The following is a 27,444-nucleotide window of genomic DNA, read 5'->3' as shown; positions in this document are numbered from 1 at the left end:
GTACCTTGAGATCCTCGGGCAGAGGTCTGTTGTCTGTTCCAGAGTCTCGACTGAAAACTAAAGGGGACAGAGCGTTTGCTGTCAGGGCCCCGAGGCTCTGGAACAGCCTGCCCGAGGAAATCAGGTCGGCTGAGTCAGTGAACTCTTTTAAGTCCCTTCTTAAAACATACTTTTATAGGAGAGCTTTTCCCGATCTTATTTGACTTTATTTTATCCCTTTTATTTTATTGTATTTTACTAATTTTATATTAAATTTTCATGCTCTTATCTTTTTTTGTATTATTCTTTACACTTGTTAAAGCACTTTGTAACTTGTTTTTGAAAAGTGCTCTACAAATAAGGATTATTATTATTATTATTATTATTATAAACTCATACAGGTGTAAATGTTCTCGTAACAGCGCCCAGTGCTTCACATACAGAATATATATACAGTTTTCAGTAGGGATGGGGATCTAGACCCGGTTCTAAAATTTCTCAAAACCCGATAATCACTAAGGTTCGAGCTTATTGATACCGCTATCGACTGGCGGGTCCTGTAAAGTAAAGTTATGTCTCGAGCGTCAAATCGGATTTAACTAGAAACACGATGGATAAGAAAGCTAATGTTTCTAATAATGGCACCGAAACGCAGTATTAAACGGGCCCGGGACTGTTTATCGTCAGGCTGCAGCCTCTGAGTTTTTTAAACATCACTCACTTTTGTGATGTCAGATAGAGTTTATATATAGTGAATTTGCTGTTGTAAACAATGTTGCTGCTCTAGAAACATTTAGCTGTATTTAAAATATTAAATTAAAAATCCTATAAATAATTTAATAATAACCAGGCAGTTAATATGCACACTTGAATATAGTTTATTTATTGCAAGTGTTATGTCATCTCAATATATAACAATGTTATGGCACATTGAATATTTTCCTCACGCCGTGCAGAACTACCTCATGCCAATCGGGTCTGGTCTTATCAAATAATCGTCACCAAATACTAGTAAAGTATCGATAGTGGTATCGGTAAAGAATCGGATCGTTAAGCAGTCTCAATTAGGGCTGAATGATTAATCGTTTTCAAATTGAGATTTGAACAAACCCGGTTTGCTAATCGTGAAGACGCCGATTAAAATGTAGGTTAATTATCCAGCGCATCTGACCCGTTTTAAACAGTCATGTAGTTACAGATTCATGCCGTTGTCATCCTTGTGCGACAGATCTGCTCGCCAATCACAAGCGCCAATCAGAGCAGGCACAGGGCGTGTACATTTTACAACAACAAACGAAACTGGAGGAAAACGTTTGTTGCCAGCCGGCGTCAACTCACACTTAAGTGTTTCAGCAGAGGAGCGTTTAGCCTACACATTGTGAGCTTCGACTATGGATAACAGCTCTGTGCAAGCCCGTTCACAAGGATCATTTCAGAATAAGAGCGTTTTGCCTGTCAGATTTTGCTGACTTGCTCAGATTTTGCTTATTTGTTCAGTTGTCATTGATTTTTGTGCTTCTACTATGGTTAAGTAGGCTACATAGTTAAATTGTTTCTTTTTTGTCTATTTTAACCGTGTTTATTGTTAATGTAAGATTGGAAGTCTTCAAAGGGTGTTTTATTTTGAAAATCAACTGGATTCTCCATGCCGTTCTGTGTCTGACTTCCTGCCAGGTTCATCTGCTCTGTGCTGCTTCCGTCATAAATAGACTGGCACTGAATATTAAACTTTAGCAAAACTTCAATTTAAAAAAACAAACAAAAAAGAAACAATCACAAATCTAATTGTAATCGCAATATCTGGCGGCAAAATCTTAATTAGATTTTTTCCCCCAAATCGTTCAGCCCAAGTATCAATAAAAATTATTATATTTTTTATAATTTTGATATCTCATGTAAACACGTTCACCTCACTCAGAAGTGTCTTGTGAACATGTAAAAGTTATCAGAAGTCAAATATATACAGGTAAATATTTTTCAGCAAGATTTTCTTGACACCAAAGACTAAAATTAACATGTATTTAACAGTAAGCGGCAGATTTTGGCTTCAAACAAACTTTCCTTTGTTTGCTGACAGACATCAAGCATTTTTGTATCTACAGTAAAAACTGATCGATTGACCCTTTAAAACAAATATTACATTCACTTCGTCACTCTCACCCTCGAGTTTGCCGTTGACCATGACGTACAGGTGTTCCTGTGGGTAAGCGCTGACGTCTCTGGAGATGGCGTGGAGGCCGATGGTGGGATACTCCAGAGAGAAACCCATCCCCGAGCCATCGAACCACAGCAGGCGCCTGAGGAAAAGAAAACACGCACAAAGCTGATAGTTGTTGGTCCCCCCCAAACAAAACTTTAGTGTCACAGTATTTCAGTACTTTTTCCAGGCATGCAGAAATAAGTTTTCATGAATGTGGAATATGGAATAAGTTCAATCCATTTTATTTATATAGCACATTAAAAAAATCAAAAAGGTTTACAAAGTTCTGCACAAGGAATAAAACATAAAAACACATAAACACACACAAATAAATGTTTCAGAAACAACCGGAGGGCAACAACAGAACAGATCTCATGCTGGGTAAAAACCCAGAGAGTAAAAGTGAGTTTTCAGACAGGATTTAAAAGTTTCGAGGGTCGGGGCCATTTTTACCTGTGGAGGTAGCTCATTCCATAGTTTAGGGGCTGCTGCTGAAAAAGCGCAGTTGCCCCTGGTTTTTAACCTGGTTTAAGGAACGACCAGCCGGAGTTGATCAGTGGACCTTAGTGACCTTGAGGGGGTGTAAACTTGTAAGAGGTCTGAGACAGAGCGAGGAGCTGACCCATTAAGTGATTTAAAAACAAAAGATAATATCTTAAAATGTATTATAAAATTGAGCGGGAGCCAGTTGAGCGAGGCCAGGACTGGTGGAGCACTAATGTGTTCATGCTCGTGAGTTCCAGTTCACAGACGAGAAGTCGAGTTTTGTACTGACTGTAAGCGTAAGAGAGACGCTTGGTTAACACCAATGTAAAGTGCATTACAGTAGACCAGTTCAGTCATTGTTTTTAAGCAGAACGTGCTCAAGTGAGCGCCAATACTTCCAACAAGTCTCTGATCGTAGGGCTGCAAACAAACTATTATTTTCATTATCGATTAATCTCTCGATCATTTTAATTTCTGAGCCAGAAATGAGTGAAAAATGTCTCCAAATGTTTTGTCCGAAACCCAAATTTATTCAGTTTACTGTCACAGAGGAGTAAAGAAACCAGAAAATGTTCACATTTAAGAGGCTGGAATCATAGAATTTTGCAGTTGTTTTTATTTAATTACAGAAAAACGATTAATCGATTAACAAAATAGCTGGTAATTAATTTAATACTTGACAATTAATCAAACAATTCGTTGCAGCTCTAGCTGCCAAGCCTTAATCGTGTGGCTCCAACTAACTATTCCTTACCGACTGATTAGATTAATCAACTACTTCTTTTAGCTATAAAAACTCTGAATACTCCCAATATTAATTTCCAAAGTGAAATCCTCAGTCATTCAGTTTACTGTCACATAAATACGACAAAGAAAAGCATCAAATCCTCAGATTTGAGAAGCTGTAACTAGCAAACGCATTTTTTTTCCCTGATAAACAACAAATAAACAATGTAATGAATGAATGAAGTGTTGCAGATGAATTTTCTTACAACTGACTACAATAATAATTGATAAATCGTGTCAGCTCGACCTGACAACCTCTACACGAACACCAAATCAATTATTTTGAAAGAGCCTACTCCGGAAGTGTTTAGCACGAGGATTGGAGGTGTTGTGAAGTGTGAATTTGTAATTATTCTTTCTTTGCTGCAGTATAATTCAACATATTAGCTATGTAAAGCACTGATAACATATAACTGGTAACACTAACCCCGAAACTGGTGGTTTAAAGAGAACAACAGAGCGCCACGTGAGTCACTTACGTTTCGGCCACGTACAGCGTGCCGCAGCCCAGCTTCTGGCCGTCCATCACGGCCGTGGTCTCGGCTTGCTCGTGCCGCACGCCATCGGTGGGAGGACGGAGGCTTTTCAGTAAAACCATCGTCCGTGTGCGACCGTTACCGTCTCCGGCCCAGCTGGATGAGGCGGCGGGAGGGAGAAGAAACCAGATTCCGGTGACAACAAGAAGCTGTTCGACCAAGACTTGCTAATTTAACTTCTACGTAAATAAACGCACGACAGCTGGAGGCGCATAAACTGCTGCAAACTATCGCGCTTCTTCTCCGGGATAAACGAAAGAGAGAGTTAACTCGGGTTGTGTGATATTAAAGTGTGGAAATACACAAGTTAGCAAACTGTTGTTGAAGCTAGTGATGGACGCTGACTGACGCTGTCTTTTCAAAGATGAAATATCGCGGCAAGATGTGTCGATGCTTCCACACGGCCGGGGGGGGGGGAACAGACGTGACTACAACGAACAAAGCGTCGTTACGTGTGTTCGGAGTACGTAACATCCGTATTCACGTAGCCAGTCCGCGTCAACGTTTTGTGTAATTTGAGCATTTTATTTTGGAAAGTTTTACCGGAAATGTTTAGTTTGGCTTGGCTTCTGTGTCTTAACTTGACACACCGCGCTGTTTGCTGCCATCCAGTGGTTAAATTGCGCAACTACATGCCCGAATATTGTGAAGGTGAATACTTTTTATTGTCTACAATAACATAAATATTTAGGCTGAGTTAAGTTGTTATAGTTTTCATTTGTGTTTTAAACGTTATATATTGAAATACGTTTCCGTTTTCCATGTTACCGTAATAGAAGAGTTAAATAAATTTGAGTAAATAATAATAATTTTAATAAGTAATGAATTTATTATATTTAATAATTTGTATTACGTATTATTGTCTTTACACTTGTTAAAGCACTTTAACTTGTTTTTGAAAAGTGCTCTACAAATAAAGATTATTATTATTATTATTATTATTATTATTATTATTTATTATATTTTATTAATTTTAAGTAACTAATTTAATTACTGTTCACATTCTTCCGACACGCAAATGAAATAAAAATCCACTGAATGTTCTGGGTGTGTATGTGTATGTATATACTGTAGCCTTTACATATAAATAAGTGGATAGAGCCTATTGTATTATTTTATTTTATTTTAAAGGTTACCATATTTTAATACACATTTAATTATCTGTTAAGTTCTGTGTTTGTAGCATGAAGGGACAACAAACTTTCTTTTCGTTTAAATAAACTACCTTGTACCTTAAATGTTGTAAATTGAACACAATCACAAGAAGTAAAAATAAAATTAGACAGGATAAGAACCAAAATTAATAAAATATTTGGAGTATAAAATGTTTTGTATCCCCCGCGACCCTGTACACAGGATAAGAGGTTGACGATGGATGGATGGATGGATGTTTTGTATCAGTTGATTGAGTATATTAATTGTAAATACACTTGGTATTTAGCATATATTCTGTATACTCAATAAGGCTCGAGAAATGCTTTTAGAAATTGTGATTTTACCTCATAATTTTGATTATAATCACTATTTAATTAGACTGTATATTTTATGATTTTAATGAGAATGTTATTTATGTACTTTATTTATGGGAAAAAAAACATGTTGCTTATCTCTTAATATAGATTAACTATAAAATGAAATCAAAAAGGGAATACACAATTATCTAAAAACTTTATTTTTTGTCGTTTGGCTTCTGGCCATTGTGAATTTATAATGCCCTCCGGTGGTCACACTGTGCAACTACACCCCGTGCTTTGTAAGTATTTTATTTTGTTGAATGAATGTTTGACCGGAAGCAGTGTTCATGCAATCGTTTCTAACTTTACGGTGCTGAAATGTAGTTGCTCATCGTCTCCGCTAGAGGGCGGAAGATTCACGCTCTGTAATATCCCTGTAATGTAAACAATGTAGGAAGCTGCTGCTACCTAGTTAACAGTATTTATTTCCTTTCATCGCGGGGCTCTCGCTCGGGACTAACGTTTTATTTTTTTTATTAGGGAAACTCATAGACTGTATATAAAAATTGTAAACTATATTATTAGTAGAGAAGTTCTCAATCTCTAGATTTAAAGTAACAGTTAGCTTAAAGTTACCAAGGCCGAACAAGTCAATTGCCAAGTTTTAAAGGCAGACACACTCTAATGCTAACATTTCCGGTGAAGCCATTCAAAATAAAACTTAAAAAATGCACAGAAAAGTAAGAAGAAGGGGTAAAAAAACACTCCAGAAAACACAACGAACCTTTTCTCTTTTTTAAATATTTAAAATGCAATAAAAGATTAACTTAAAACTGACAAACATTTAAGGTTGGTTGATACTTAAAAAATCTAAATAACAGCGATAATTAATAAATGCATATAAATAGTAAATAACGTTGTTGAATAATATTAGTAATACAGAGACATTTTTGAAGAGAGAGACATTTACATTATTCACATTTATGTGAGAAAATTATGACATTAAATTAAATGCCTCTATGGCATCATCACCGCAGTCCATTTTTCTCCCCTGGAGACCATGGTTCATGACATTACATAACATTTGCTTTTATCCAAAGCAACTTACAATTGCTATGTATATCCGAGGTCGCACGCCTCTGGAGCAACTAGGGGTTAAGTGTCTTGCTCAGGGACAAACTGGTGGATGTGTCACAGTTGATCAATATTACAGAAGTAACATAAAAACCATGTAAACCCCGGCGTTGGCTATTTTCATGCTTTTAGATCAGGTGTAATATGCTCCTCTGTTGGCTAATTGCAAAATCATTAATTTAATCGATCTTCTAGCCCTGAAAGATGGATGGGAGAATTTTGTGGTTTGTTTCTTCGCAGAGAACAGAGGTTGTGGTCCGCTGGGATTCACAACATTGGATTTCATCTGTGACATGTTTCTATAGAAGATAAAAGTCTGAAAACTTCCACAGACACGTCTCAAACCTCTCCTGCAGGATAACCTACTCCCCTGGAATGAATTTTCATTCAATAAATCCTTTCAGGAATACAAATAAGACACAGACACGTTTTCGAGGAGATGCCTGGGATGTTGGTTTTAATAACTTAGAAAACATTTATGTTACAGCGATACTACAGTAACAGTACAACAGAGAAATGGAAGGAGCCGCACTCACATCCAGTGATGCCTGTTTGAATCCAGATTAGTTGGACTGAACATTTTAAAACCAACAGATTCTTCACACAGTGGCAAACACAGGTCCGGTTCAGTGGAATGATTTTGGGCTGGTGGCATAAACACACATTTATCTCCCTTTACTGGCAACACAGGCGCGGAGTTAGTAGATGCGTTTACCATCCTTGATGTTCAAATGCTGTCTGAGGATTTTCCACCATGATGAGATGTAACAAATCTGGGGTAACAAGCTGAATATTCTAAAAGAAGTATTAGTTTTGACTCAAGTGCTGAGAGAAAAACATTGCTGGATTTTCCACCTAAAGAGAGAACTTGTCCGAAGAGTATTTTTAGGTGTCTGTTTTCACAAAACCTGAACAATCGCAGGAAAGTACCTGGAAGAACATTTAGTAATCTGAATCGTTTTAGTCAATGCCACAAACCCACATGTCAGTGCAGAGCCAGTACGTACCAGGCTTGGTCCAAAGCCTCATATACTGGTGATCAAAATCAACAATTAAATCTTATTTGATGCTTCTGGCAAAATGAGTTCTCTGCACAAATCCTGCGTAAGCGACCCAAAACCAAACAGAAGTAGTGAAAACAACTTTTTTCCACCTTAAAAATTCTCCAAAACTAAATGTAAAACCGCTAACATAATCTGAGGTTTGACTGGCATCGACTTGATTAATATTATATTTTTAATCATTACAGTATGCTCACCAACATTTGTTGAGATCGGTACATACAGGCAAAAGTCATAAAGTGCCCAACTTACTAAAAAAGTTCACACGTCAACTTTAAAATGGAATGAAAGCAGGAAAATAAAAATAAAAAGTTCCTTCTTATCTGTTTACTTTGTTTTGTGACATCTTAAGATAAAAAAATTGCTAGAATGAATTTTCTTAAAACAAATCCTGCACCCGGAAAACTTAATCACACTTAAAATGTTTTTGGTGACCTCAGCTGAATGCTTTTGTTCTGTGTTTGAAACCATTAAAAATATACTCTCAGGATCTCCCGTCTCATCAGATCACAACCAGAGCTGCAGACTGATCAGGACCCGTATTTACCAAACTTCTAAAAGTGAAGGTATAAAGTATACAAATCCTTCACTTTTACTCCTACTCACAGCCGTCACATTTCTCATCATTATTCTTAATAAAGTAATTGTTTGTCACTGAAAGTATGTGTTCTAATGACAGCGGTACAAACACAGGAGAGTGCACATCTTCTGAAACATGTTTTTAGTGATGGTACAAAATATAACTGGTCATGATGAATAATACGTTCAGAAAAGGGAAGTTTTAGTCTATTATTTACATTTGATAGGAAGTTAAACCACTTTTTATTTTTTAAATCAGGGATTCAAACAGAATAAATCTCATATTTATTTAGTTTGAGGTCACTTATTGCATTTAATTGTCTGAACTTGTCAACGTGGTACTTAATTCTCCTTACTACACCAGCAGCTCCAGTTTGGTATCTTTTGGTTTCCATTTCAGTCAGTTTTCAATGATTTTTTCCCCTATCAATATATTCATATATTAGATTGTTGTTAATTGTAAATGTTAATAGCTAGTGAAGATATTAAGGATTTCACACAAATTTATTTTTTGCAGAAAAAGATGAGGATTTTTGGAAGAATGAACAGATGTAGGATAAATCCTTGTCTCTAAACGGCTTTTTCTGCTCTGATCATAGCCGAAAGTTGCTCTTAAAAGTTTATTTTAACACTTTGCTGTAAGTAGGAGCAAGTTGATGGAAACATGATAAAGAAAAGTTTGACAAATACAGGCTCGGAGTTTGGAAATTCTGCTTCTGAAAAGGAACTTTTTACAGACAGAAAGAAATAAAAGAAAGGTCTGAAACATTTAAATGTAACTTTCTGCATTTAAAGGGGCAGGGGGGGATTATTAGAAATTCAAAGATAAGGCGGGTAACATCGTATCCAGACTAAAACCAGCTTGGTTTATGTGAACAGCAGGATAAAACTCATTTAAAGCCTAAACAGTGATTTGACTGTTCTTCCATTCTGCCCAATAAAGAAACCCCAAAATTCACCTGCAACTTCAGCTGTTTTACCAGATAAACACTTTTAGATGACAAGTGTAAATCCCTAAAGAGAGAGAGCGAGAGCGAACAAGAGAGAGAGAGAGAGAGAAAACAAGTTGTAACCAGAGTTCATTTCTCTCACCTGACAAATAACAAACAAACCCAGGTGACGACCCTTCAGGGAGACAAAATGTTAAAAACCTTTAAAGTTGTACGACACGGGGCTGAAAGTGAAGCGATATTCGACTCTTTGAAACAAATTCTGGGACATTTTTCCTGGTGAAGAGGCTCCACGCTGGTCTTATTTCACACAAATCAACGGCCGCAGAATCTCAAAACAAACCAAACAAACCGCTGATGAACTCGCAGTTGGAACCTTAAATCGATCCACACATCACTCACAGCAGCATCTCTCCTCCTCTCCTTCATATAGAAAATATAACACTATATTTTACAAGAGGACTAAGAGAACAGAACATCTATTATCTTACAAGGAACAGCGCACAGGCCAAGTATGTACAGCAACCGTGGTCCCACCAGCCCAAGGTTTTGTGAACATATGGAACAAATGATTGACCAGTCTGAAACCGAACACTTTGGCTGTCGGACAGAACGTCCCGAATGTTTCTTGGATCCAAAATGGTCCGACGTGTGCCTCGTCCAGCTCTTAACGTAATATGATGAAGGTCATGTGAATAAAGTTAAGTTGCCAGATACAGCCGGACGAAAAAACTTCATCACAATTTACTAAATCCTAAGGTGTTTTTATTTGTCCGACCAACAGTTCAAAACCTAAAAATATTCAGTTTCTTTTTACGTTAGACAAAGAAAATCATCGTCACCACTGAGAAGCTGTAACCAGACAATGTTTGTGATTTTTTTGTGTTTTAAAAAACACGACCTAAATGACCTTGTTTGTAATGGAGATTAACACTTTTTAATCAGCTGTTTAAGGGCAAATTAGCGCTCTCTGTGAGGCTGAACTGTCTCGTGTGTGGAGGAGCAGCAGGTTCAGTTTAACCACGCTCTGGTTAAAGTCGTTCAGGTGCCATCGAACTAAAACCCAACTAATTTCAGTAGTCAGTGTGTCTTGATTCTGTCTAATTATAACTGCAGTTTGCATGTAACTTTACATCGTTTGGTTATTTGGGTCATGATCTTATCCAGGGTTATTTACAGAAAGCATCTTGTTTCAAGGGTGGATTCACCCAAATTACAAAACAAAAAAAAAAAACATTTAATAACAACATTTACCCATGCAGATAGTTTTAGTTTTATTTTAGCAGGTTTTGTCTGAGATTTCTGTACATAGTCGAGGTGAATCCTGGGGAACATGGGGAGAGAATAGGAGCTAGGAGTCAAACCTTGGATGTGTGCGGTATACGCCTTCACCCTTAGGCTACTGGGTAATTTTTCAGTACAGCACCACAACAATGAAAACACCAAAATTGCGTTTGTGAGCGCCACAAACACAGTTCCATTCACTTCCAGCGTATCGGGGTGGAGACTGAAATCACAAAACCTGGACAAACAAAACCAAATATATCTGCATGGGTAGATACCACTAGAGGCTCAGGGGCATCAAGTCTGGTCTCTCCCACATCAAAGCGTTCGGTTTGACACTGGCACTCTCCTTGGTGGCGGGTCATTATGTGCTATGAGAATGACGAAGTGCGTTCAATGATGAAGTGAAGTCCGAATGGGGATGGATCTACTATCATCCTGCCACATGGACCCACCAGAAAGACGTCCTGAACTCAAGAGTTCAGGGAAACGGCCACGATGACCTCCGGCTGTGTGCGAGCGCGTCCACAGACACATCCAGTGCTGCCAGTCCTGGCGTGAGGGTCATTTCGGTCCGGCCGGCTGGCCGTTACGTTCTGCCAGAGGCGACGGCTAGCGTGTGAGTACTCGTGAGTTTTTGTTGTGACGTACAGTACGTGACGGTGGATAGCACTCTACCACAATACAACAGCGAGGAGGGAGAGCAAGACAGGAGAATAAGAAGGGGGAGAGAAAGAGATATCCAGTTTCAAAGGTGGTTTGTGGGTAAAAAGGCCTGACAGTTAAAAGAAAAAAACTGAAACAATTAAGCGAGCGTTACTCACTCAGCCATCATGACTGCGAACTGTTCTGGACAGAGTTTAATGAGTCTGTCTGGCCCTCATCTTCCTCCTCCTCTGGATGTAAGGGGCCATTGTCCCTGCCCTGCCTGCCTGATCCTGCAGTGTCCCTGGGCACGGCGGGACTTCCAGCCCCAGGCTTCACCGGGCCTCTGGAGGTCCGATGTCCGTTTGGCGGAGACAGGCTACGGCCCCTCCCCTTTTCCTGAGCATCGCTGTCGGCCCTCCTCTCTCCCGCTGAAGACTTTTTGGTCGTCATCTTCTGTCTCCCCTCCTCTTCCTCCTCATCTTTCTCTTCATCATCGTCAGAGTCGATCCGGTTGAGTCTTTTGCGGATTGGACGATCCTCTTCCGACGAGGACTCAGATTCCTCCGACTCTTCCTCATCCTCTTCGTCCGTCGAAGGTCGCCGCTTCTTCAGCATTTGAGCGAGCCGTTTACGCCGCTGCTCTGACAGGATCTCTCTCCTCTTCCCCCTGCCCATCTTCTCCAGGTCCTCCTCTTCTCTGTCTGTCCTCTTTAATCTCCTCCTCTTGTCTTTGTCCTTCTCCCTCTCTAGTAGTTTCCGTTTCAGCCGCCTCCCTCTCTCTCTGTCATCCTCCTCGTCCTCTTTGCATCTCCTGCGCTTTTCTCTCGTCCTGTTTCTCCGGAGGTCTTCCTCCTCTCTTCTCCTCCTGTTCACTCTCCTTCTCTGATCATCTTCCTCTTCGTCTTCAATATCGTCCTCCTCATCCGAGTCTCTGGAAGACGCCGACACTAAAAGAAAAAGAAAAAGGGACTGTTGGTTCAATTAAACAACAAAAGAAATGACACTGCAGATGCAGCCGCAACTGACCATCGCTGTAGTCGCTCGAGAGATGCTCCTTGCGTGGTCTGCCGCGGGGTTTAACCTTGACCCTGCTGGTGGAGGTCCGGGAGTTGTCTGACGACTCTGACGTCTCCCGGTAGTTGACCTGCTGGCGCTGACCCCGCCTCAGACCCCGCCTCTTTTTGTCAGCGTCACTGTCAGTCATGTCGCTGTACTGATCCGAGTCTAGAGAGGACAGTGAAAATTTACAGATTACAATTTTGATAAATAGTTTGTCATTTATTAAGCAATACTGCAAAATATTCTCTGGCTTCAGGTAGGGCGGGGCGATACGGCCAAAAATGTCATCACAATTTAAAATATTCATATCATTCGATATCGCTAATTATCACGATGATTGTCAAATCATTATTTCTTTCAAGTTTAAACGTTGATCTTTGCTCCCGAGCGAAAGTGGAATAAACATCACTTGTGTGGTTAAACTTTTCTTTATGGTCAGAACATGACAAACACAAACAAAATAAATATGTATATAGAAAAAAAAAAGTGCTAATGGATTCGTGATTCAGATACATAAAATCAAACATTTTGAACATTTGTTATATTGTTATTGAAGAAAATTAAATTGCGATAATTATCATTATTGTTTTATTTTATTTATTTAGTTCCAGGTTCTCTTTTCTCTGTTTTATATGATTGTAAACCGAATATCTTTGGACTGTTGGTCAGACAAAACAAGAAATTTGAAGACATCTCCACGGACACCTGGATTTTTTTATTGACTTTTTAGAATATTTAGTATGAAATGTCAAGAAACAGTAAAAAAAATGTGCATAACAACTTCCTAGAGTCCTGTGACGTCTTCAGATGTCAAAACTAATTGACAAAAACTATATCATAAAAAAAGCGACAAATCCTCTGACTAATCTGAGAGGGTTTGGCATTTTTTCATCATTTTCACTTACTAAAATGCCTGAAACGATTACTCAGTGATCAAAATAGTTGAATTCCATGTTGTTTTTATGCCCAACGTTGTTTCAGGGGCTTTATTGATTGATTTAACAACAGCAGCTTCCTTAATGAAACTGATAAAAATGTTTCAAACACTGTTTTCATTATCAAAATGAACATTGTCACATTCAATCAACTCTGCATTTGTGTTGTAGTTTCCCACGCCGTGCACTCACCAATTTCTTCGTCACTGTCTTCCTCCTCTTCCTCAGAGGAGCGTCTCCGCCGCCGTCTCAGCCGTTTCCTGCCCCGGCGCTGGGTCTTGCTGGGTCTGTGTTTAGGTACCCCTCTCACCGCCCGTCTGGGCCGGGTCCCGCTGTCCAAACTGCCCACGTCGCTGCCCGCATCTTCATCCTCATCATCATCTGCCCCTGACGCACCGAAATCCTCATCCTCTGAGCTTTGAGGGGGAAGAGGAAGAAACAAATAAGTCAGATGGAAGAGCATGCTTTTTTAAAGAGGGGACAAGGACAAGGGAGGAAGGGAGGAAAAAGGTAAGGCGAATAGGAAAGTACAAATGAGGAGGAAAGAAAAAGTGTGCGTGCGTTACCTGTTGCTGATCATGAACTCGTCTTCACTCTCTGCTGCCGTGCTGTCACTCTCCAAGTCGTTCAGTCTCCGCTTCTTCCTGTTCCTGGCAGAAACAGCCTGGCTTCTGATTGGCCGCTGGCTCTCCTTCCCATCCTCTGACAGGATAGCGGTAATGTCTTTGCCTTGCCCTGTTACTACATCAGAATTATCCAAGTTAGAACGGTCAAAAAGAGTCAACTCTTCTACGTGGGTTAAATAAAATGATAAGTTTGGGATATTTGATCAATATGCTGCATCATAACTTGGGCAGAAACTGGATTCTCTTACTAACTACCTGCTGTAGATGTGCAAGAAGTGGAGAAAGGTGCTCCAAAATAATAGGGTGATTTTAACAAATTTTAGACCAGACACTGTGATTTTAGAGGTCATTTCATAATGTTCAGTTGTACAAAACTGGGCTTTACAGCACATAATAGTGTTGTAGTCAAGACCGCCCAAACCCAGACCAAGTCAAGACCAGAGTTTATCGAGACCGAGACAAGACCAGGCCTTTTAGGGGCTGAGAGCAGTCGAGACCAAGATCGAGGGAGGGCGAGACCGAGTCACATGTTCAACTCCTGCAAATACTGATTTCACCAACCCTAACAATGAACTCCAAACCAAACCTGCTCTGAATATCAGAAATCTAAGGGCAGAAATGCATTTTTTATATCAAAAATAATATAAATAATATATCAATGTCCGTCTCTAATGCTGCAGTTCATCTGTGTTCATCACTCCACTTCATCCTCTCCACTTTTTTTAAACTTCACATCATCCGCTCACCACCACAGAGGTCCCCGATGTCCTCCTCTATAGCCTCATCAATGGCATCGTCAAAGTCATCAAACCTGCAACGCACATACATACGAAACATATGTGGAATTTTATGTTTTAATTGTGAGAAGTTTTGCAAAATTCAAGTCATTTGTTTGCAAATATGAATGAATATCACCAGTTATTTTTACCATTTTTCCCCTCATACTTCCCCTCTCAGACCACACCCACCTGTAGCTGATGTGCTTCCGGGTTCTGGTTGATCTCCTCCCCAGATTTTTGCTCTTTTTGGGGTCTTTCTTCTTTGTCGCCTTCTCCTCTTCCTCCTCATCTCCCTCCTAAGAGAGTCAAGCCAATTCTATTTAAAGTTGCACAGCAAAACATGAACTCTTTTACATCACGCAATGGCCTTGGCCTGGTTTAAGTTTTACAAGTTTAGACATTAAACTATTAAGTTTCAAAAGGGCAGTTTCATGCTGCAAAGCCCATGTTAATTACTGGTTTTTCAACATCTGTCTTTTTCATTGGTCCAAGTCAAAAACCCCAGGTAAGAAATATGAATACTTGGGAGATTTGATTTGTGGAATGTAAACTGATGTTTCCCCTTGTGACAGCCATTGCACATTGTTAATTGTAAACGTGAACAAGCAACTCTTTTTATTTAATATCTTACTACACCTGTGTTCTGATGTATAGTTCTATAATTACAGGATAACCAATACTCACAGGAATGATGTTCTCCACACTGATTCCCACGTACACCAGCCGCTCCCTCCTGGAAAGACAGGTTTCGATGAGGGTCAAAATCCACATTATTTGAGATTTTTTTTTTCCCAGAAAGTTGATCATAGTGTGAGTGTGTGAGTTTACCTCCTCTCTGCTCTCTCTTTTTTCTTCAGAGCGCTGTCCAGATTCAGCAGCTGCTCCTCCAGTTTCTCACACAGCAGCTTCTGTAGAGAGGAAACCCAAACACCACAAATCTGTCACTATCAAATGTTTATTAGGGCTGGGTATCGAACCTCAACACTATATTTGTACCACTGAAATGTGTAAGCAACAGTTGAAACTTTCAAATACTGAAAGCTAGCATTGAATGTGTGGATCAAATTGTTCAAATTGATCAAACTTTGTCACTTGTAGACTATTTTTAACATGAAACATTTGATAAGTGAGTAGAGAGCAGTAAGGTTTTGTACCAATACTGTCACTAGCATAGAAAATAATACAATATGAAAGTAAATCACACAATGGACCTTTAGTTAAACCATCAACTTCTTTTAAGACATGACTGACCAAACAGTAGGATTTTAGAGGATACGCTAATCAACACATTTTATATAATCACAATTTGGCATCAGAAAATCTAAGTAGGTTTTACAGTCTGATAAAAGATTAAATTTTGCTTTATGTGTTCCCGTGCGGCAGTCCTTCTCCCTGTCACAAACATACAGCTTACATGCTGGCAGGGTGGACAAAACCACTCTCCATCTGGAATCAACATGAGCGGCGGCCGCAGACAGGCAGTGTGGTATCCACTATCACACGAGTCACACAGCAGGATCTGAGGACACAAATGTACAAACATATATACAGTGAAATAACTGTATGAGATCCTCATAGTGACAACTCTATAAACCACAATCTCACCAGATTTAACTACGTACGAACAACAAAGCCTTTGTTTTTACTTATGTCTGCAGTATAAAATGTGGACCAGTGTGAGATGAATACCTTGATTAATCATTGGTCAATAATTCCTCAAACAATAGAGCTGAAGAGATGGCAGCTTTGATAACTGATTTATTGTTAAAGTCATTAATCAGGAAAAAGATACCAGACTTTTGCTGGTTTCAGCTCCTCAAACATCACAATTTGCTGAATTTCCTACTCATGTCATTGTAAATTAAATACTGGGATTTTTATTGGTGGTCAACTTTGGACTTGTGAATGTGCAATGGGAATTTATGATATTTTTGCTACACAATCAAAACAAGACAAATAAAGATAAAATTGTTTGACGATGGTAATTTTGAGTTCATTTGTGTAGTGTCTGAAGAAATCACGACAGCACATCAGGCCACAAAAAGCATCTTATCAATAAACTACTTTCAGTAAAAGTTAGTCCTGAAAACCTCAAATTAAATTTGAAAAAAAAACTGATCAAGTCTATGACACCAACTGCTTTACTTTCCACCTCCAGTAGTGAGCGTGCCTGTAGTTCTGACTAGTAATATACTCCCAACATATACAAGATATATGGACTGTTGCACATGCTGCAATAACAGCCTCCGCTCTTCTAATAAAGGCTTTGTGCATGGAGGCATTGTCATGTTGAAACAGGAGAAGACCTTTCTCAAACAGCCCCAGAGCAAAAGTACCCAAATGAATGTGGACAGGCGTATCCAAACCACGCACGCTCCTCTCTCACCAGTTCAGGGTGGTTGGGCAGGCCACAGTGACTGCAGGCATCCTCACTGGGAATCTCCTCTGATTTATACGATTCCTCCGAGTCGCTTCCTCCTTCGCTGTCCTCATCTCCTCGTTTCCTCCCTCTGTCCTCCACCTCCCCTCCCTCATTCAGTTTGCGTCTTTTCGAACGAATGTTGGACCATCTGGGGCGTCGATGCCTCCGTTTACCCTGAAAACACAACAGAGGAATAGAGAAATAGTCAAACAGATAAAAAAAAATAGAGCAAAACATAGTCCCAGGTTTATGAGTTCATTCTTACAGGAGACATTTACAAACTGATTACCCTCTGTTTCCTTATTTGCCCAACAGGTTCTGTTTTTATGTCCTTCTTTGTTGTTGAGCTCCGCTCTTCGTCTTCTTCCCCTTCCCCTTCCCCTTCCTCTTCCTCTTCCTCTTCCTCCTCCTCCTCCTCCTCCTCCTCCTCCTCTTCCCTTGTTCTGGAAGGCAGTGCCTGTTTTCTTTGTGGTTTCTTTCTCTGGCTCTCAGCCACCTTTGAGCTCGGCCTGCAGGTTGGCAAAGCAGATGATCTTCAAGAAAAAAAAATAAAAATAAAAGGTGGGACTGAATTTATTGTCACATCAAACCAGCAGAACCTGAGGTTACAATGGACAAAGAATCATACAACATTTAGTCTCTCATCCACAAGTTTCATGAATTTTATTACACACGTACCTGCAGATCCTTGCAGATCTCCTCAGCGCCCTCCCTTCCTCTTGCACCTCCTGCTCCCTCTCTTTCTCCTCCTCCTTTCCCGCTTTTCCCTTTAACTTGTTTCTCCGGTGAGGAGGAATCTTGATCTTCAACCTGATTCCTTCTTTCTGGAGCTCTGAAGAGGCTTCCTCCAGGGCACACTGCTTCTCTTCTGATTCAAGCCCAGTGTCCTTCACCCTAAACTGGGCTGCCAACCCTCCATTGACCCCATCACCCTTGTGGTCCTTTTTATCCTGCTGGTCTACTTTCAGAAGTGGAATGGTGCTCCCTGATTCTGACTTTAACTTTCCTAAAGTGCTTTTATCCTTCTCATGGTCATCTTTACCTCCTTCTTCTGCCAGAGGATGCCCAGACACCTTTCTTCTCCTCTCGTCCAGTTTATCACGCTTCAGTTGATGACTGCATTGCCCAGTTTTCGTCTCCCCGTCTAACTGGTCCTCTGTCAGCTTTTTGCCCTGCTCTTCTGTCGTTTGTCTTTTGGATTCATCTGAACTAGAATCTGTTTTTCTCTCCGCAGCTCCAGGGAGTTGATCAGATTTTAAGAATGACGACGGTTGTTTTGTGGCTGTTTCAGCATCCATCACTGCTGGAGGAGGAAGGGCAGCGGCTGCTGCTGCCGTCTCCCCTTCAGCAGGTCCCTTCCTTACCAGCACTGACTGCCGGCTCACCTCCCTTTCATCCTCCACAGCTCTTAAGGCCCGGTGGTCTAAACTCGGCCCATTTTGTTCCTGCTGCTGCTCAGTCCCGGGGGCTCTAAGCCGCTCAGAGGGGCTGCGAATGACACCTACATGACCTACAACGCCGACTTGACCTATGACCCCTATGACTCCATTTTGTCCCTCTTTGTGCGGCAGGAGGAGAGACGCTCTCCCGTTAGTCAATTCTAGCCTCGATGCAGTGACCACTAGTTGCTGCTGCTGTTGTGAGGCCCCTGGACTACCGGAGGGTGCTAATGAGTTAGGTAACTTCCCCTCTCTTCCGTGATTGTCCTTGGTCTGAATCACTGAAGGGTTACACACAATAATACTACTGCTGTTACTGTTGTTAAGGTGGTTGCTTTGGTAGCTCTCAGCAAGCTTAAGCTCCCTCTTCTTCAGTGGTATCTTGGCCTGCTGGCTGCTCCTAACGACTGCCCGCTCCGCTTCCTCTTCCTTGTTCATTTCCTGTTTGGTCACAGTCGCACCTGGTGCCATGACGACGGATACAGCGTTTTTAGGAGCGTCAGTGTCCCTGGATTCTGATTTGATGACGGTGGTTATCGTGCTCACGCGGTTATCAAAGGCAAGCGGTTTGGGGTCCGTCTTCTCTTCTTTCACCTCAGCATTTTCCTGCTTGATAGGCTGCTCCTGCTTTACAACTGCAAAAAGAAATAAATAAAAGACAATACTATTATACTCCTCGAAACATCAAACAAGAAAGAGACAGAGCGGGACAAAGTGGGATGTTTGTCTACCAGCCACTTGAATAGCTATCATCAAAGGAAATTAATTTCTATTCTTCTTGTACATGTCAGGTAAAATATTGAAAGTAGCTGGTAGTAGAGGATGCGACTGTTTTTCAGTGACAGAAACAAAATTGTAGGGTGTCCAGTGGTTTAAGATGCTGACCATGTACAGAACACATCAGTAGTTTGAGTCTAGCCTTTCTTTGCACATCATCGCCTCCCTCTCCCCTCTCTTCTTGTCAGCTGTGTCACTCAGCTCAACACAGTATATGAATCAAGGATGATCAGATCTACCCATCAGATTTTTTTTTATCAAGTTAACTTACAGAACTTTTTTTTAAAAAGATGTTAGTCTCTATTCAAGGGTGTCTTTCTCATGAAACAAAACATGGGAGCACAAGCAGCTTCTTTAAACTACGTACCTTGTATTAGCGGTTTCTCTTCGTTTACAGGGTCAACCTTCTTACTATCAGTGTGTTCCTCTGTCGTCTTGGAGCATTTGGAGTTGGCCTCATCCCCTAAATCGTCAAAACACACACAGTCACAAACAATCTAGGGTTTTTTAAGTTTATCCCTTTACTATTACTGCTTTAGGGTGATTATTGGGACAATGTACTACAAGTAAGCAAATTATGTGTGATATTCAACTTTTAAATTGTTAAATCTAACAGATTTTTAGATTAGTTTCAGTCAATTTTGTCTTTGGTCTTAAAAGAGTGCGTTTTATTGGGTATCAGCCACTTTAAATATTTTCTCAACGTTTTCCAAATGATCATTACTATCACGCATTCGTAAGATCTCAAACCACTGATGATTTTTCCAAAGCAGTATCTACTCATTCACCCAACATACCGGCATCTTTCTCTGTTGGGCTGGCACTCCTGGGTCCAGACTGGGTCTGGTTCTGGTTCTGGTCCTGGTTCTGGCTTGGTTCAACCTGGGACTTTAGCAGCTCCAGAGCCTCAGCCAGGTCGTTACGTGTTCTACAAAACAACAGGAGACCAGAATTTTAATAGACTTACAGCAGAAAGTGGTGAACTGATATTATACCGCAGCCTATAACCCAGCGGGGACAAACAAAGAACAACTGCTTTATCGGTGAAATATGTGATTCTGGAGGAATCCAATACCACAACAAATACCATGATATATAACGAACAACAACACTGCAAGTGATGTAAGTAACATTATCTAGGTTGTGGGTTAGGAAACTGTTGCTACAGTTGCAGATTCAGAGAGGATATCTTGGCAAATGACAAAGTAAGCTGAATGTCTTTGGGCTACCTGATACATAAATCTTGGCTGGAATAATGTTGTGTGGCTCTGTGGAGGCCACTTGTTTCCCATTTATAGAGCCAGGGCTATGTACAAATGCCAGATTGGTTTTTCAGCACACACGCAGAACTGACAGCTAGCAGACGTTAAGAAGATATTTGCTAAATTAGGCAAAAAGACAAGTATTGGATTAGCATAGCTTACCCCACCTTTAAACTAGCATTAAGCCAAGGTTAGCATGTAAATGTGCAACGTGAACCTAACCAACACAGAAAACAACATTTCTAAATAATAATGACGTCAGATTTTATATCTGTTCTTATATAAGAACAGAGAAAACAACAACAATAGATAGTGTCAACAAACTATTTGAGATATATCCACCATATTACGACAACATTACTACCTGACGATGCACTTCCAGGTAGATCCATCCAGATCATCCTGCTCCTCCGTGTACAGCCGGATGTTCTGCTCCTGGTCCAGCTGAAGCCAGTACATCAGGCCCTGCCGGTCTCGACCTACAGGCTGCAGGCGCATCTTCTCTGGGTCCTCCTCATTAATCGCCATCTTGAACTTTAGGTTGTCATCGAACTGACACTCGCAGAGATACTGAAGGGTAAACAAAATAAATGTGTGGAAAGAGGATGAGGAAGGTGGAGTTGAAGGGGGGAAAGATATAACAAAGAGACGGTTAACGTGGTTGACTGACTGCAGATGTTTCAGTCTTTTGAATACACCAATTACATTAAGTAAAATAAGGGAAGGTCATACTTTGAGGATGCTTGACTTGCACTCCATGGACATCTCCTGGTAGCCCTTCTGTTCTAGCTCCCATGCCCAGGTATTGTTCAACTCCTGGCAAACCTACATGAAATAATGATTAGATATAGTCACTACACACAAGCATGCTTGCACAAGTTGTTTGTCTCATTACTGATATGTTTGGTTTAATCTTCTTTCATATGTCTCCTCCTCTTTCAACACTTCCCCACAACAGAAGTAAGACTCTACAGTTAATGGAATGGTTAATGGGAAGTTGTTACTTCACAATGTCCGAGTTTTCTGTACAAATACACTTTTGTATGGTCCTACTGTAAATGGCAAACATGGACTGTAACTGCATCCCATCCCAACTACACTTTCCCTTTCAATTTATATCAGCTGGGGGTGGGAAACTTGAGCGCAACCTTGTGCCTCTGAAGAAGCAGCAAGCGAGCACTCCACCCAGAGAGAGCTGGACTTACTGATGGCTGAACCTCTTCAGTAAGTCGTGTTTACTCATGTCAAGTGCAGTCAGTCCAAATGGAATCTGGCACCAAGCACATCACAAACACATACACAAAAATCAAGCTCTCACCTTAGCCAAGTATTTTTCCCAGCGTTCAGTAGACACAGACCTCCCAAGTTTTCTGAGCAGCTTCACGTGGAGCTCCACAAGGGGTTTAGGAACTGGAAAATACGCAGGGTGATCAGAAAAATAACACTTTTCATAGATGACTACAACTCAAGTGTCAACATCCTGCTGAAGTGTGCTTAGCACAACTTTAAAGGGCTGTTTTTCCTACAGCTGACCCTGATATCTTGCCTCCCTGTTTAGTAGACCAAAGGGGAATGATCAATTCCCTTTTGGCAATCAATCATATCTCAAAACACAGGAAAAGGATTTGCATTCATGTCTGGTCAATGTTTTAATTATTTTGTGTATAACACTGTTAGATTGCACAATTTTAGATTGTAATTTTTTTTTTTTTTACTGATCTCTGTTTCTCATGAGAAACAGAGATCAGTAAAGACTCAACAATGTGATTAAATCTTAAACTGGGTTCAAGATTCAACTTAATACTGTATATATAAACAACAGAAGTTGAAAACTGATAAACAACTTGACAACATTGCCTTACACTCTAAACACTGGTCCTGCACTTGCTTGTATTTTTATTTCACATTCCTTCCAGCAGCAACAACCTATATATATATAAAAAGGAAAATGACATTTACGATTAAAGCCATGAATGTAAAATGTGATCATACAGACTCAGACCTGTTAGTAGTACTGTAATCTAGTACTGTCTAGTTGTACTGTAATCACTGAGGGCTTATGAGCCAGTTCACCAGTGCAACTTTTTATTGAGATAAGCAATAAAAAGAGACACACACGTCACTGTTTTTACATGTGCTGATCAGTGTATGCTGCTTATAATATGTGTTTTCCGCAGTGAAATATTTAAAAATTTTGTGGATGACTGGTGATGTGCAAGCTTATGAATATTTTATGTTGTTCACTCAGTGGTGGATAAATAGATGTTTAGTATGTCAGTGCTTCTCAAAAATTGGGTACCCGTGATCTCACAGCTAAATGTTTAATTTTCAGGAAAACGTTTCACCACTTGTTAAATTTTAATGGTAGCCTATCAGCCTATTCCCTCTTATCTCTCATGAGTGTAGATAGTTGTGTAAATGTAAACATAGTCATTAAAAGCAATTTATTTATTTTTTGCGGAATCACAAAAGGGCTCTAATGTTGTTATCAAAGATATATTTGTGACTGACACAGTCAAGAGCCTTATGAAAATCTAAAAATAACATTTGCAGGTTCATCTTCAAGAAGTTAATTAGTCTATCAAACACCACTTATGTTATTGCTTTTTCTACACTCTTTCATCAATTAGGTTGTGTGATCCGAATCGCAGACAATCAGCTAAGATCTCATCTTTTAGTTGTTGTTTAATAAAATGATTGGTCGCCAGTTATGAATAAAAAGTGTTGTGTTGTTTTGGAGTAAGGGTTTTAATTCCTTGCTTCAGTAAGATTGACTTTAAACATCTCCGATAGACACTGTTAAAATAAGCAAACTTTCTACTACTACTCTCCCAAAAACTCTAAAATTGGTTTAATTTTCAATCTTTAACTCTTTTAAAGATATTAATAAGATGAGATGCCTCAAGAAAAGCCAAATTTGAGGGTGTATCCAAAAGCTCAATTAAATGTACCTCTGTTAAAAACTCTGAACACAGAAAAGTTATTTTTTGAAGGATATTTATCTGAATAGGGGATTGTAACTTAGTCACATTTACCTAGACTAGATTCAATGTTGACTGCATCAAAACACACCTCTGACAATTACTTTCACTTTCCTTTTTGTAATCCCTATTCTTTATGTTTTTATTTACCATTATTATGTATTGTCTCTAAATGAATTTTTAGTTTTTATTCAGGATTTAACAGACAATTGTCATGATTTGTTACATATGTCCCCTAATTCTTGTTATTATATTGTTATGACTCTCTGCTGGCTTCGAAATGAAAGAAAAAGTCCCACTGATATTTGCAACACGCACTTTACTGAAAACAAAAACATTTAAAAGAATTATGATGTGTGGTCTGATGTGAGACGTTTTGGAACTCGTATATTTACAGGAAATTCCAGTTTCCTTGATGAAACGGTTCTGACATTTTCTGTTTTCACATGAACTGACACAGAATCCCGACTACGTAAAAACGAAATTAATCAGGCCTGACTCTGAAATGTCAGATAAATATTATAGCTTACAACAGTACGAATATTCGCTCTTAAGTCTAACTTTATTATACGCTTTTACGTTACGGCATTTAACGTTAGAAGCTAAGCAGCGAAGCTAACGGTAATTGAAAACTAATATAGCTAACGTTAGCTAACAAGTGAGGTTGGCTGCCACGGTTTGCAAATGTTAGTTACTAACAAGACATCTCAAACATCTCTTTCTGATAAACAATAACATGGTAAATTAACTGTATGGTCTCCGTGTTTACACTTGTACTAAAAGTTGACGGAGGTCCTTGATGCTAACTGGTAAATTAGCATCATCTACCGCCCCTACTGCGCCTGTGCAGATTTGACAGCGACTCTACCAATGGCAAAAAAAAAATAACATCCAATGTTTTTAGCTAACATCACTCGCTCAGTTTTGACAGTAGTCTTTGCTACACATCGATTAGTGGGAAATATAATTCCCGTGAGCACGTGATCAACACATAAACACAGGGGGAGACTGATGCCATTTTCAGTCCGACTGCCTGTGAGGCAAGGCCGGTGAAAAATTACACCTGACAACACTCCGGAGCTAGCTGGCTGGCTGTGTGTGGTCACTGGGCTGTGCTGCATCATGGCTCCCACACCAAGTTTAGCGTTAACAGATCAATACCAGCCTTGACAACAATATCGACGACCTGTCACTTGACAGAGGTAGCTTGCCAAATGTTGTACCCCCGTCTGTATCCGTTCGCCAGCTTTTACTTTAGCACAAACACACAACACACAGTCCAAAGTATGTGTAATGTAGAGCTAGCTTTATGTTAGCGGCTCTCTGTTCAAATGCTTCCTAAAAAACTTGGGCCAAAAAATAAAAATAAAGGTTGTGTTTCAAGAAAACTGACAGTCGTTAAGTTAATAACCGGTAAGAGCGCGTAGAAGCTCCCAATCAATCAATAACGCTGTTCTGCCGGGGCCACACACACTCTCAACATTTTCGTCATCCTCATCATCATCACGATGATGATGGTGGTGGTGGGGTGGTGGACCCCTTCTCCTTCGGTTTCAAGTGTCGCAGCTTTCCACCACTTCTTCGCCCCACTGCCAACCAGTAACCACCGGCCTCTCACCTGTCGTCGTGTCCCGCAGATACCTCTCCATCTGCGGGAAAGTCATCTCGGGTAGATCCAGCGCCGCTCCGTACCGCTCCAGGAACGAACAGACCTCCGCGAAGCTCGGGCAGAGCGCCGGGCCGGAGCTTCTCACCACCACCGGAGCAGCCATCTTTCCAGGCGGAGTGAAACAGGAGGAGGGGGGCACGCTGTTTAGGATGCGACTGTGTGCGAATGAAATGAATGGAGCGAGTGAAGCGGCTACCGTAGTCAAGCTAGTCAAAACGAGAGCATACAGCTTCCGGGCAAGATTTTCAAAATAAAACCGATTGGGGGCGTACGTTCTGGGTTCGTCAAAGAAAGAACCAAAAGCGAAGGATGTGGATGACCTCTATTAGTTCCGGTAGCTATTACATTCCAATTGTATTACTTTACACAGTTTGATGGTTATGTTTTTCTTTATTTGTTTCCCTAATGTACATATTTTATGCTTTTATTTTAAACACACAATCCTCCCTCTTCCGGTATTATTCTGCGTATTTTACAGCAACTTGACGCAGCTGCGAGAAGTTGGGAGGACCAGGGAGGGCAGAGCGAGAAATGCCCAGAATTCAACGCGATAGACCAACATCCGAAAACTGTTCAAAATGGTTATGGCTTTTCAATTTCTTATGTGTTTCCAGCATAAATAAAGTATCGTATAATTACCCTTCATCAGTCTTCCTCAAAAATTAGAAACATAAATAAAAACACAACGTAGGTGTGAATGATGGAGACCAAACTGATGTTTTATTTCTCATGATTTGTTCTTAAATGTGCAGCTTAGTTTTACAACACATGAAGTTTCAATCAGTCTCTTGTGGACCTCACCGATACATCCTGCGTAGATAAACACGCTGCCCTAGAGGATGCATTTACGGACTGTCGGAAATATCTCACAATTAAAGGAAGATATCGTAATTTCTCACATAAATCATGACGATTGAATCAAAACATTGTCCTGCTTTCTGGTTGAAACTCATGTCTAAACTCCACCAACCAAAGCCCCTTTCCAGGCTTACATACTTGTGCTGACTTGCCCAAATGTTAACTTCATGCTGCCTGTAATGAACACATTTGCCACAGAGAGACAAAGCCTCCACTGTAGAAAAATACAGACTCTTGGACACAAATTGGGCTTTTAAAGCTATTTAAGGTTACTGCTCACCACCATCCTGTCCAGTTACAAGAGTAAAAGATTTTGGGACACATGCGATGAACTAGCAGTAAGCACCACAATTTGGAAAACAATCTGTCTTCTCTCTTTATATATATCTCCCTCTTAAAGCCCTGACATGTCTTCTTTAAATAATAATTTTCAAAGTTACCATCAAGGTACGCAGATCTTAAAACTAGTACTGAGATAATTCTCTGGAAAACATTTTCATAAGTATATTTTTTGAGAAATACTATATGTGGGGTAACACAAACGATACTAAAGTGGGCTACTCTGAATAGCATTAGGGTATTGGCATAAACAGGTGTAGAGTTCTTTGTGGGACTGTTACCTGCAACGTTTTAGCCTAATAATCCCTTATAATTAAGCAATATCAACTTGTTGTGATCAATTAAGTATTTACCAAAAAAAAACAGATTTGAGAATTTAATTTCTTTTCTATCTCTTTTCTGTAAATCATCTCTCAAAACCCCAAATGTATCTTCTGACATTGTGGAAGTGTCCTGAACCACATGATGGGAAGCACTTCTTTTGAATGCTGGTCCCACTCAGCACACACCAGTGGCTATTTACTGCAGCTTTGGTGACCCAACTGTGATTATTCGAGATCCTTGGGCATCCTTAAAGTTGTTCTGGGGCGGACGGGATTTGGAGGGAGGATAGTACTAAATACAAAAAGAAAATTGTAAACCATCCAACAATAACTGCAACCCTAAACTAGTATTGTTACAAAGACCTGAAAGGTAAAGAAATCAGCTTCGGCGTGTCATTTGGTTTGCTTGGTTTGTTCTCAGCACTGAAAACGCTGATATTTCAGACAGGAACACTTCCTAAAAGAAGGAAAACTCAATAAACCAAATCAGAGGCAACATCATCACAAAGAGACAAATTTTGGTTGCATTTCTTGGCATTTGAGCTCTTTGTTATATTTTGAAACAAGAATAGTTTTAGGGGACATTTCTTTTCATTTTAATATTGTGGCAATCTTAACTGCATAGCTTGATTTCGTGTGGTTGTATTTTAGACTTTAAATCACACCAGAGGTTTAAATTTACTTTTATTATTACTTTAACAACATTTTATTTGCATATGTCAAAATTCCTGAAACTAAAGCCAAGCTTTCTGGAGCAGGCTGCTAACATTAAGCAATATATAAGTGTACAAACCAAAAGGCTGTTAAATCATATGACCTCTGTAAGATTTGCAAAATATTTATTTTAAATTATTTTTGTGATCCCATAGGCATCTAGA

At 39.9% G+C, this 27,444-nt stretch overlaps 2 protein-coding genes across 3 annotated transcripts in view; both read right to left on the bottom strand.

The window, feature by feature from the left end:
* The window catches only part of clns1a (chloride channel, nucleotide-sensitive, 1A), a 9,447-nt gene extending 5,042 nt beyond the window's left edge, over positions 1 to 4,405 (bottom strand). The window contains exons 1-2 of the mRNA XM_046074933.1: positions 3,931 to 4,405; positions 2,140 to 2,276 (exon numbers count right to left, since the gene is read on the bottom strand). Of these exons, the coding sequence (XP_045930889.1) occupies positions 2,140 to 2,276; positions 3,931 to 4,049 (256 nt within the window). The 5' untranslated portion in view covers positions 4,050 to 4,405. The remainder of the gene's footprint in view (positions 1 to 2,139; positions 2,277 to 3,930) is intronic.
* Positions 4,406 to 7,003: 2,598 nt separating this feature from the next.
* On the bottom strand, positions 7,004 to 25,211 carry rsf1a (remodeling and spacing factor 1a). 2 transcript variants are annotated; one of them, XM_046073531.1, is made up of 19 exons: positions 24,996 to 25,211; positions 21,715 to 21,806; positions 21,129 to 21,221; positions 20,761 to 20,966; positions 19,932 to 20,062; positions 19,502 to 19,597; positions 17,597 to 18,992; positions 17,208 to 17,451; positions 16,883 to 17,092; positions 15,911 to 16,015; positions 15,325 to 15,404; positions 15,181 to 15,229; positions 14,686 to 14,792; positions 14,464 to 14,528; positions 13,658 to 13,832; positions 13,284 to 13,507; positions 12,124 to 12,321; positions 11,274 to 12,044; positions 7,004 to 11,123 (listed from the first exon to the last, which is right to left on the bottom strand). In XM_046073531.1, the coding sequence occupies exons 1-18, from the start codon at positions 25,147 to 25,149 to the stop codon at positions 11,281 to 11,283; spliced, it is 4,389 nt and encodes a 1,462-aa protein (XP_045929487.1). In that variant the 5' UTR covers positions 25,150 to 25,211; the 3' UTR covers positions 7,004 to 11,123; positions 11,274 to 11,280. The 2 variants fall into 2 exon arrangements, with proteins under 2 accessions (XP_045929487.1, XP_045929485.1); XM_046073529.1 differs by having other exon boundaries at positions 7,004 to 12,044.
* Between the last annotated feature and the right edge of the window lie 2,233 nt (positions 25,212 to 27,444).

This window comes from Micropterus dolomieu, linkage group LG17, assembly GCF_021292245.1.
Source record: "Micropterus dolomieu isolate WLL.071019.BEF.003 ecotype Adirondacks linkage group LG17, ASM2129224v1, whole genome shotgun sequence".
NCBI classification, from domain to species: domain Eukaryota; kingdom Metazoa; phylum Chordata; class Actinopteri; order Centrarchiformes; family Centrarchidae; genus Micropterus; species Micropterus dolomieu.
Note: the sequence above shows the minus strand (reverse complement) of the source record. Positions and strands in the feature narration are given on the sequence as shown.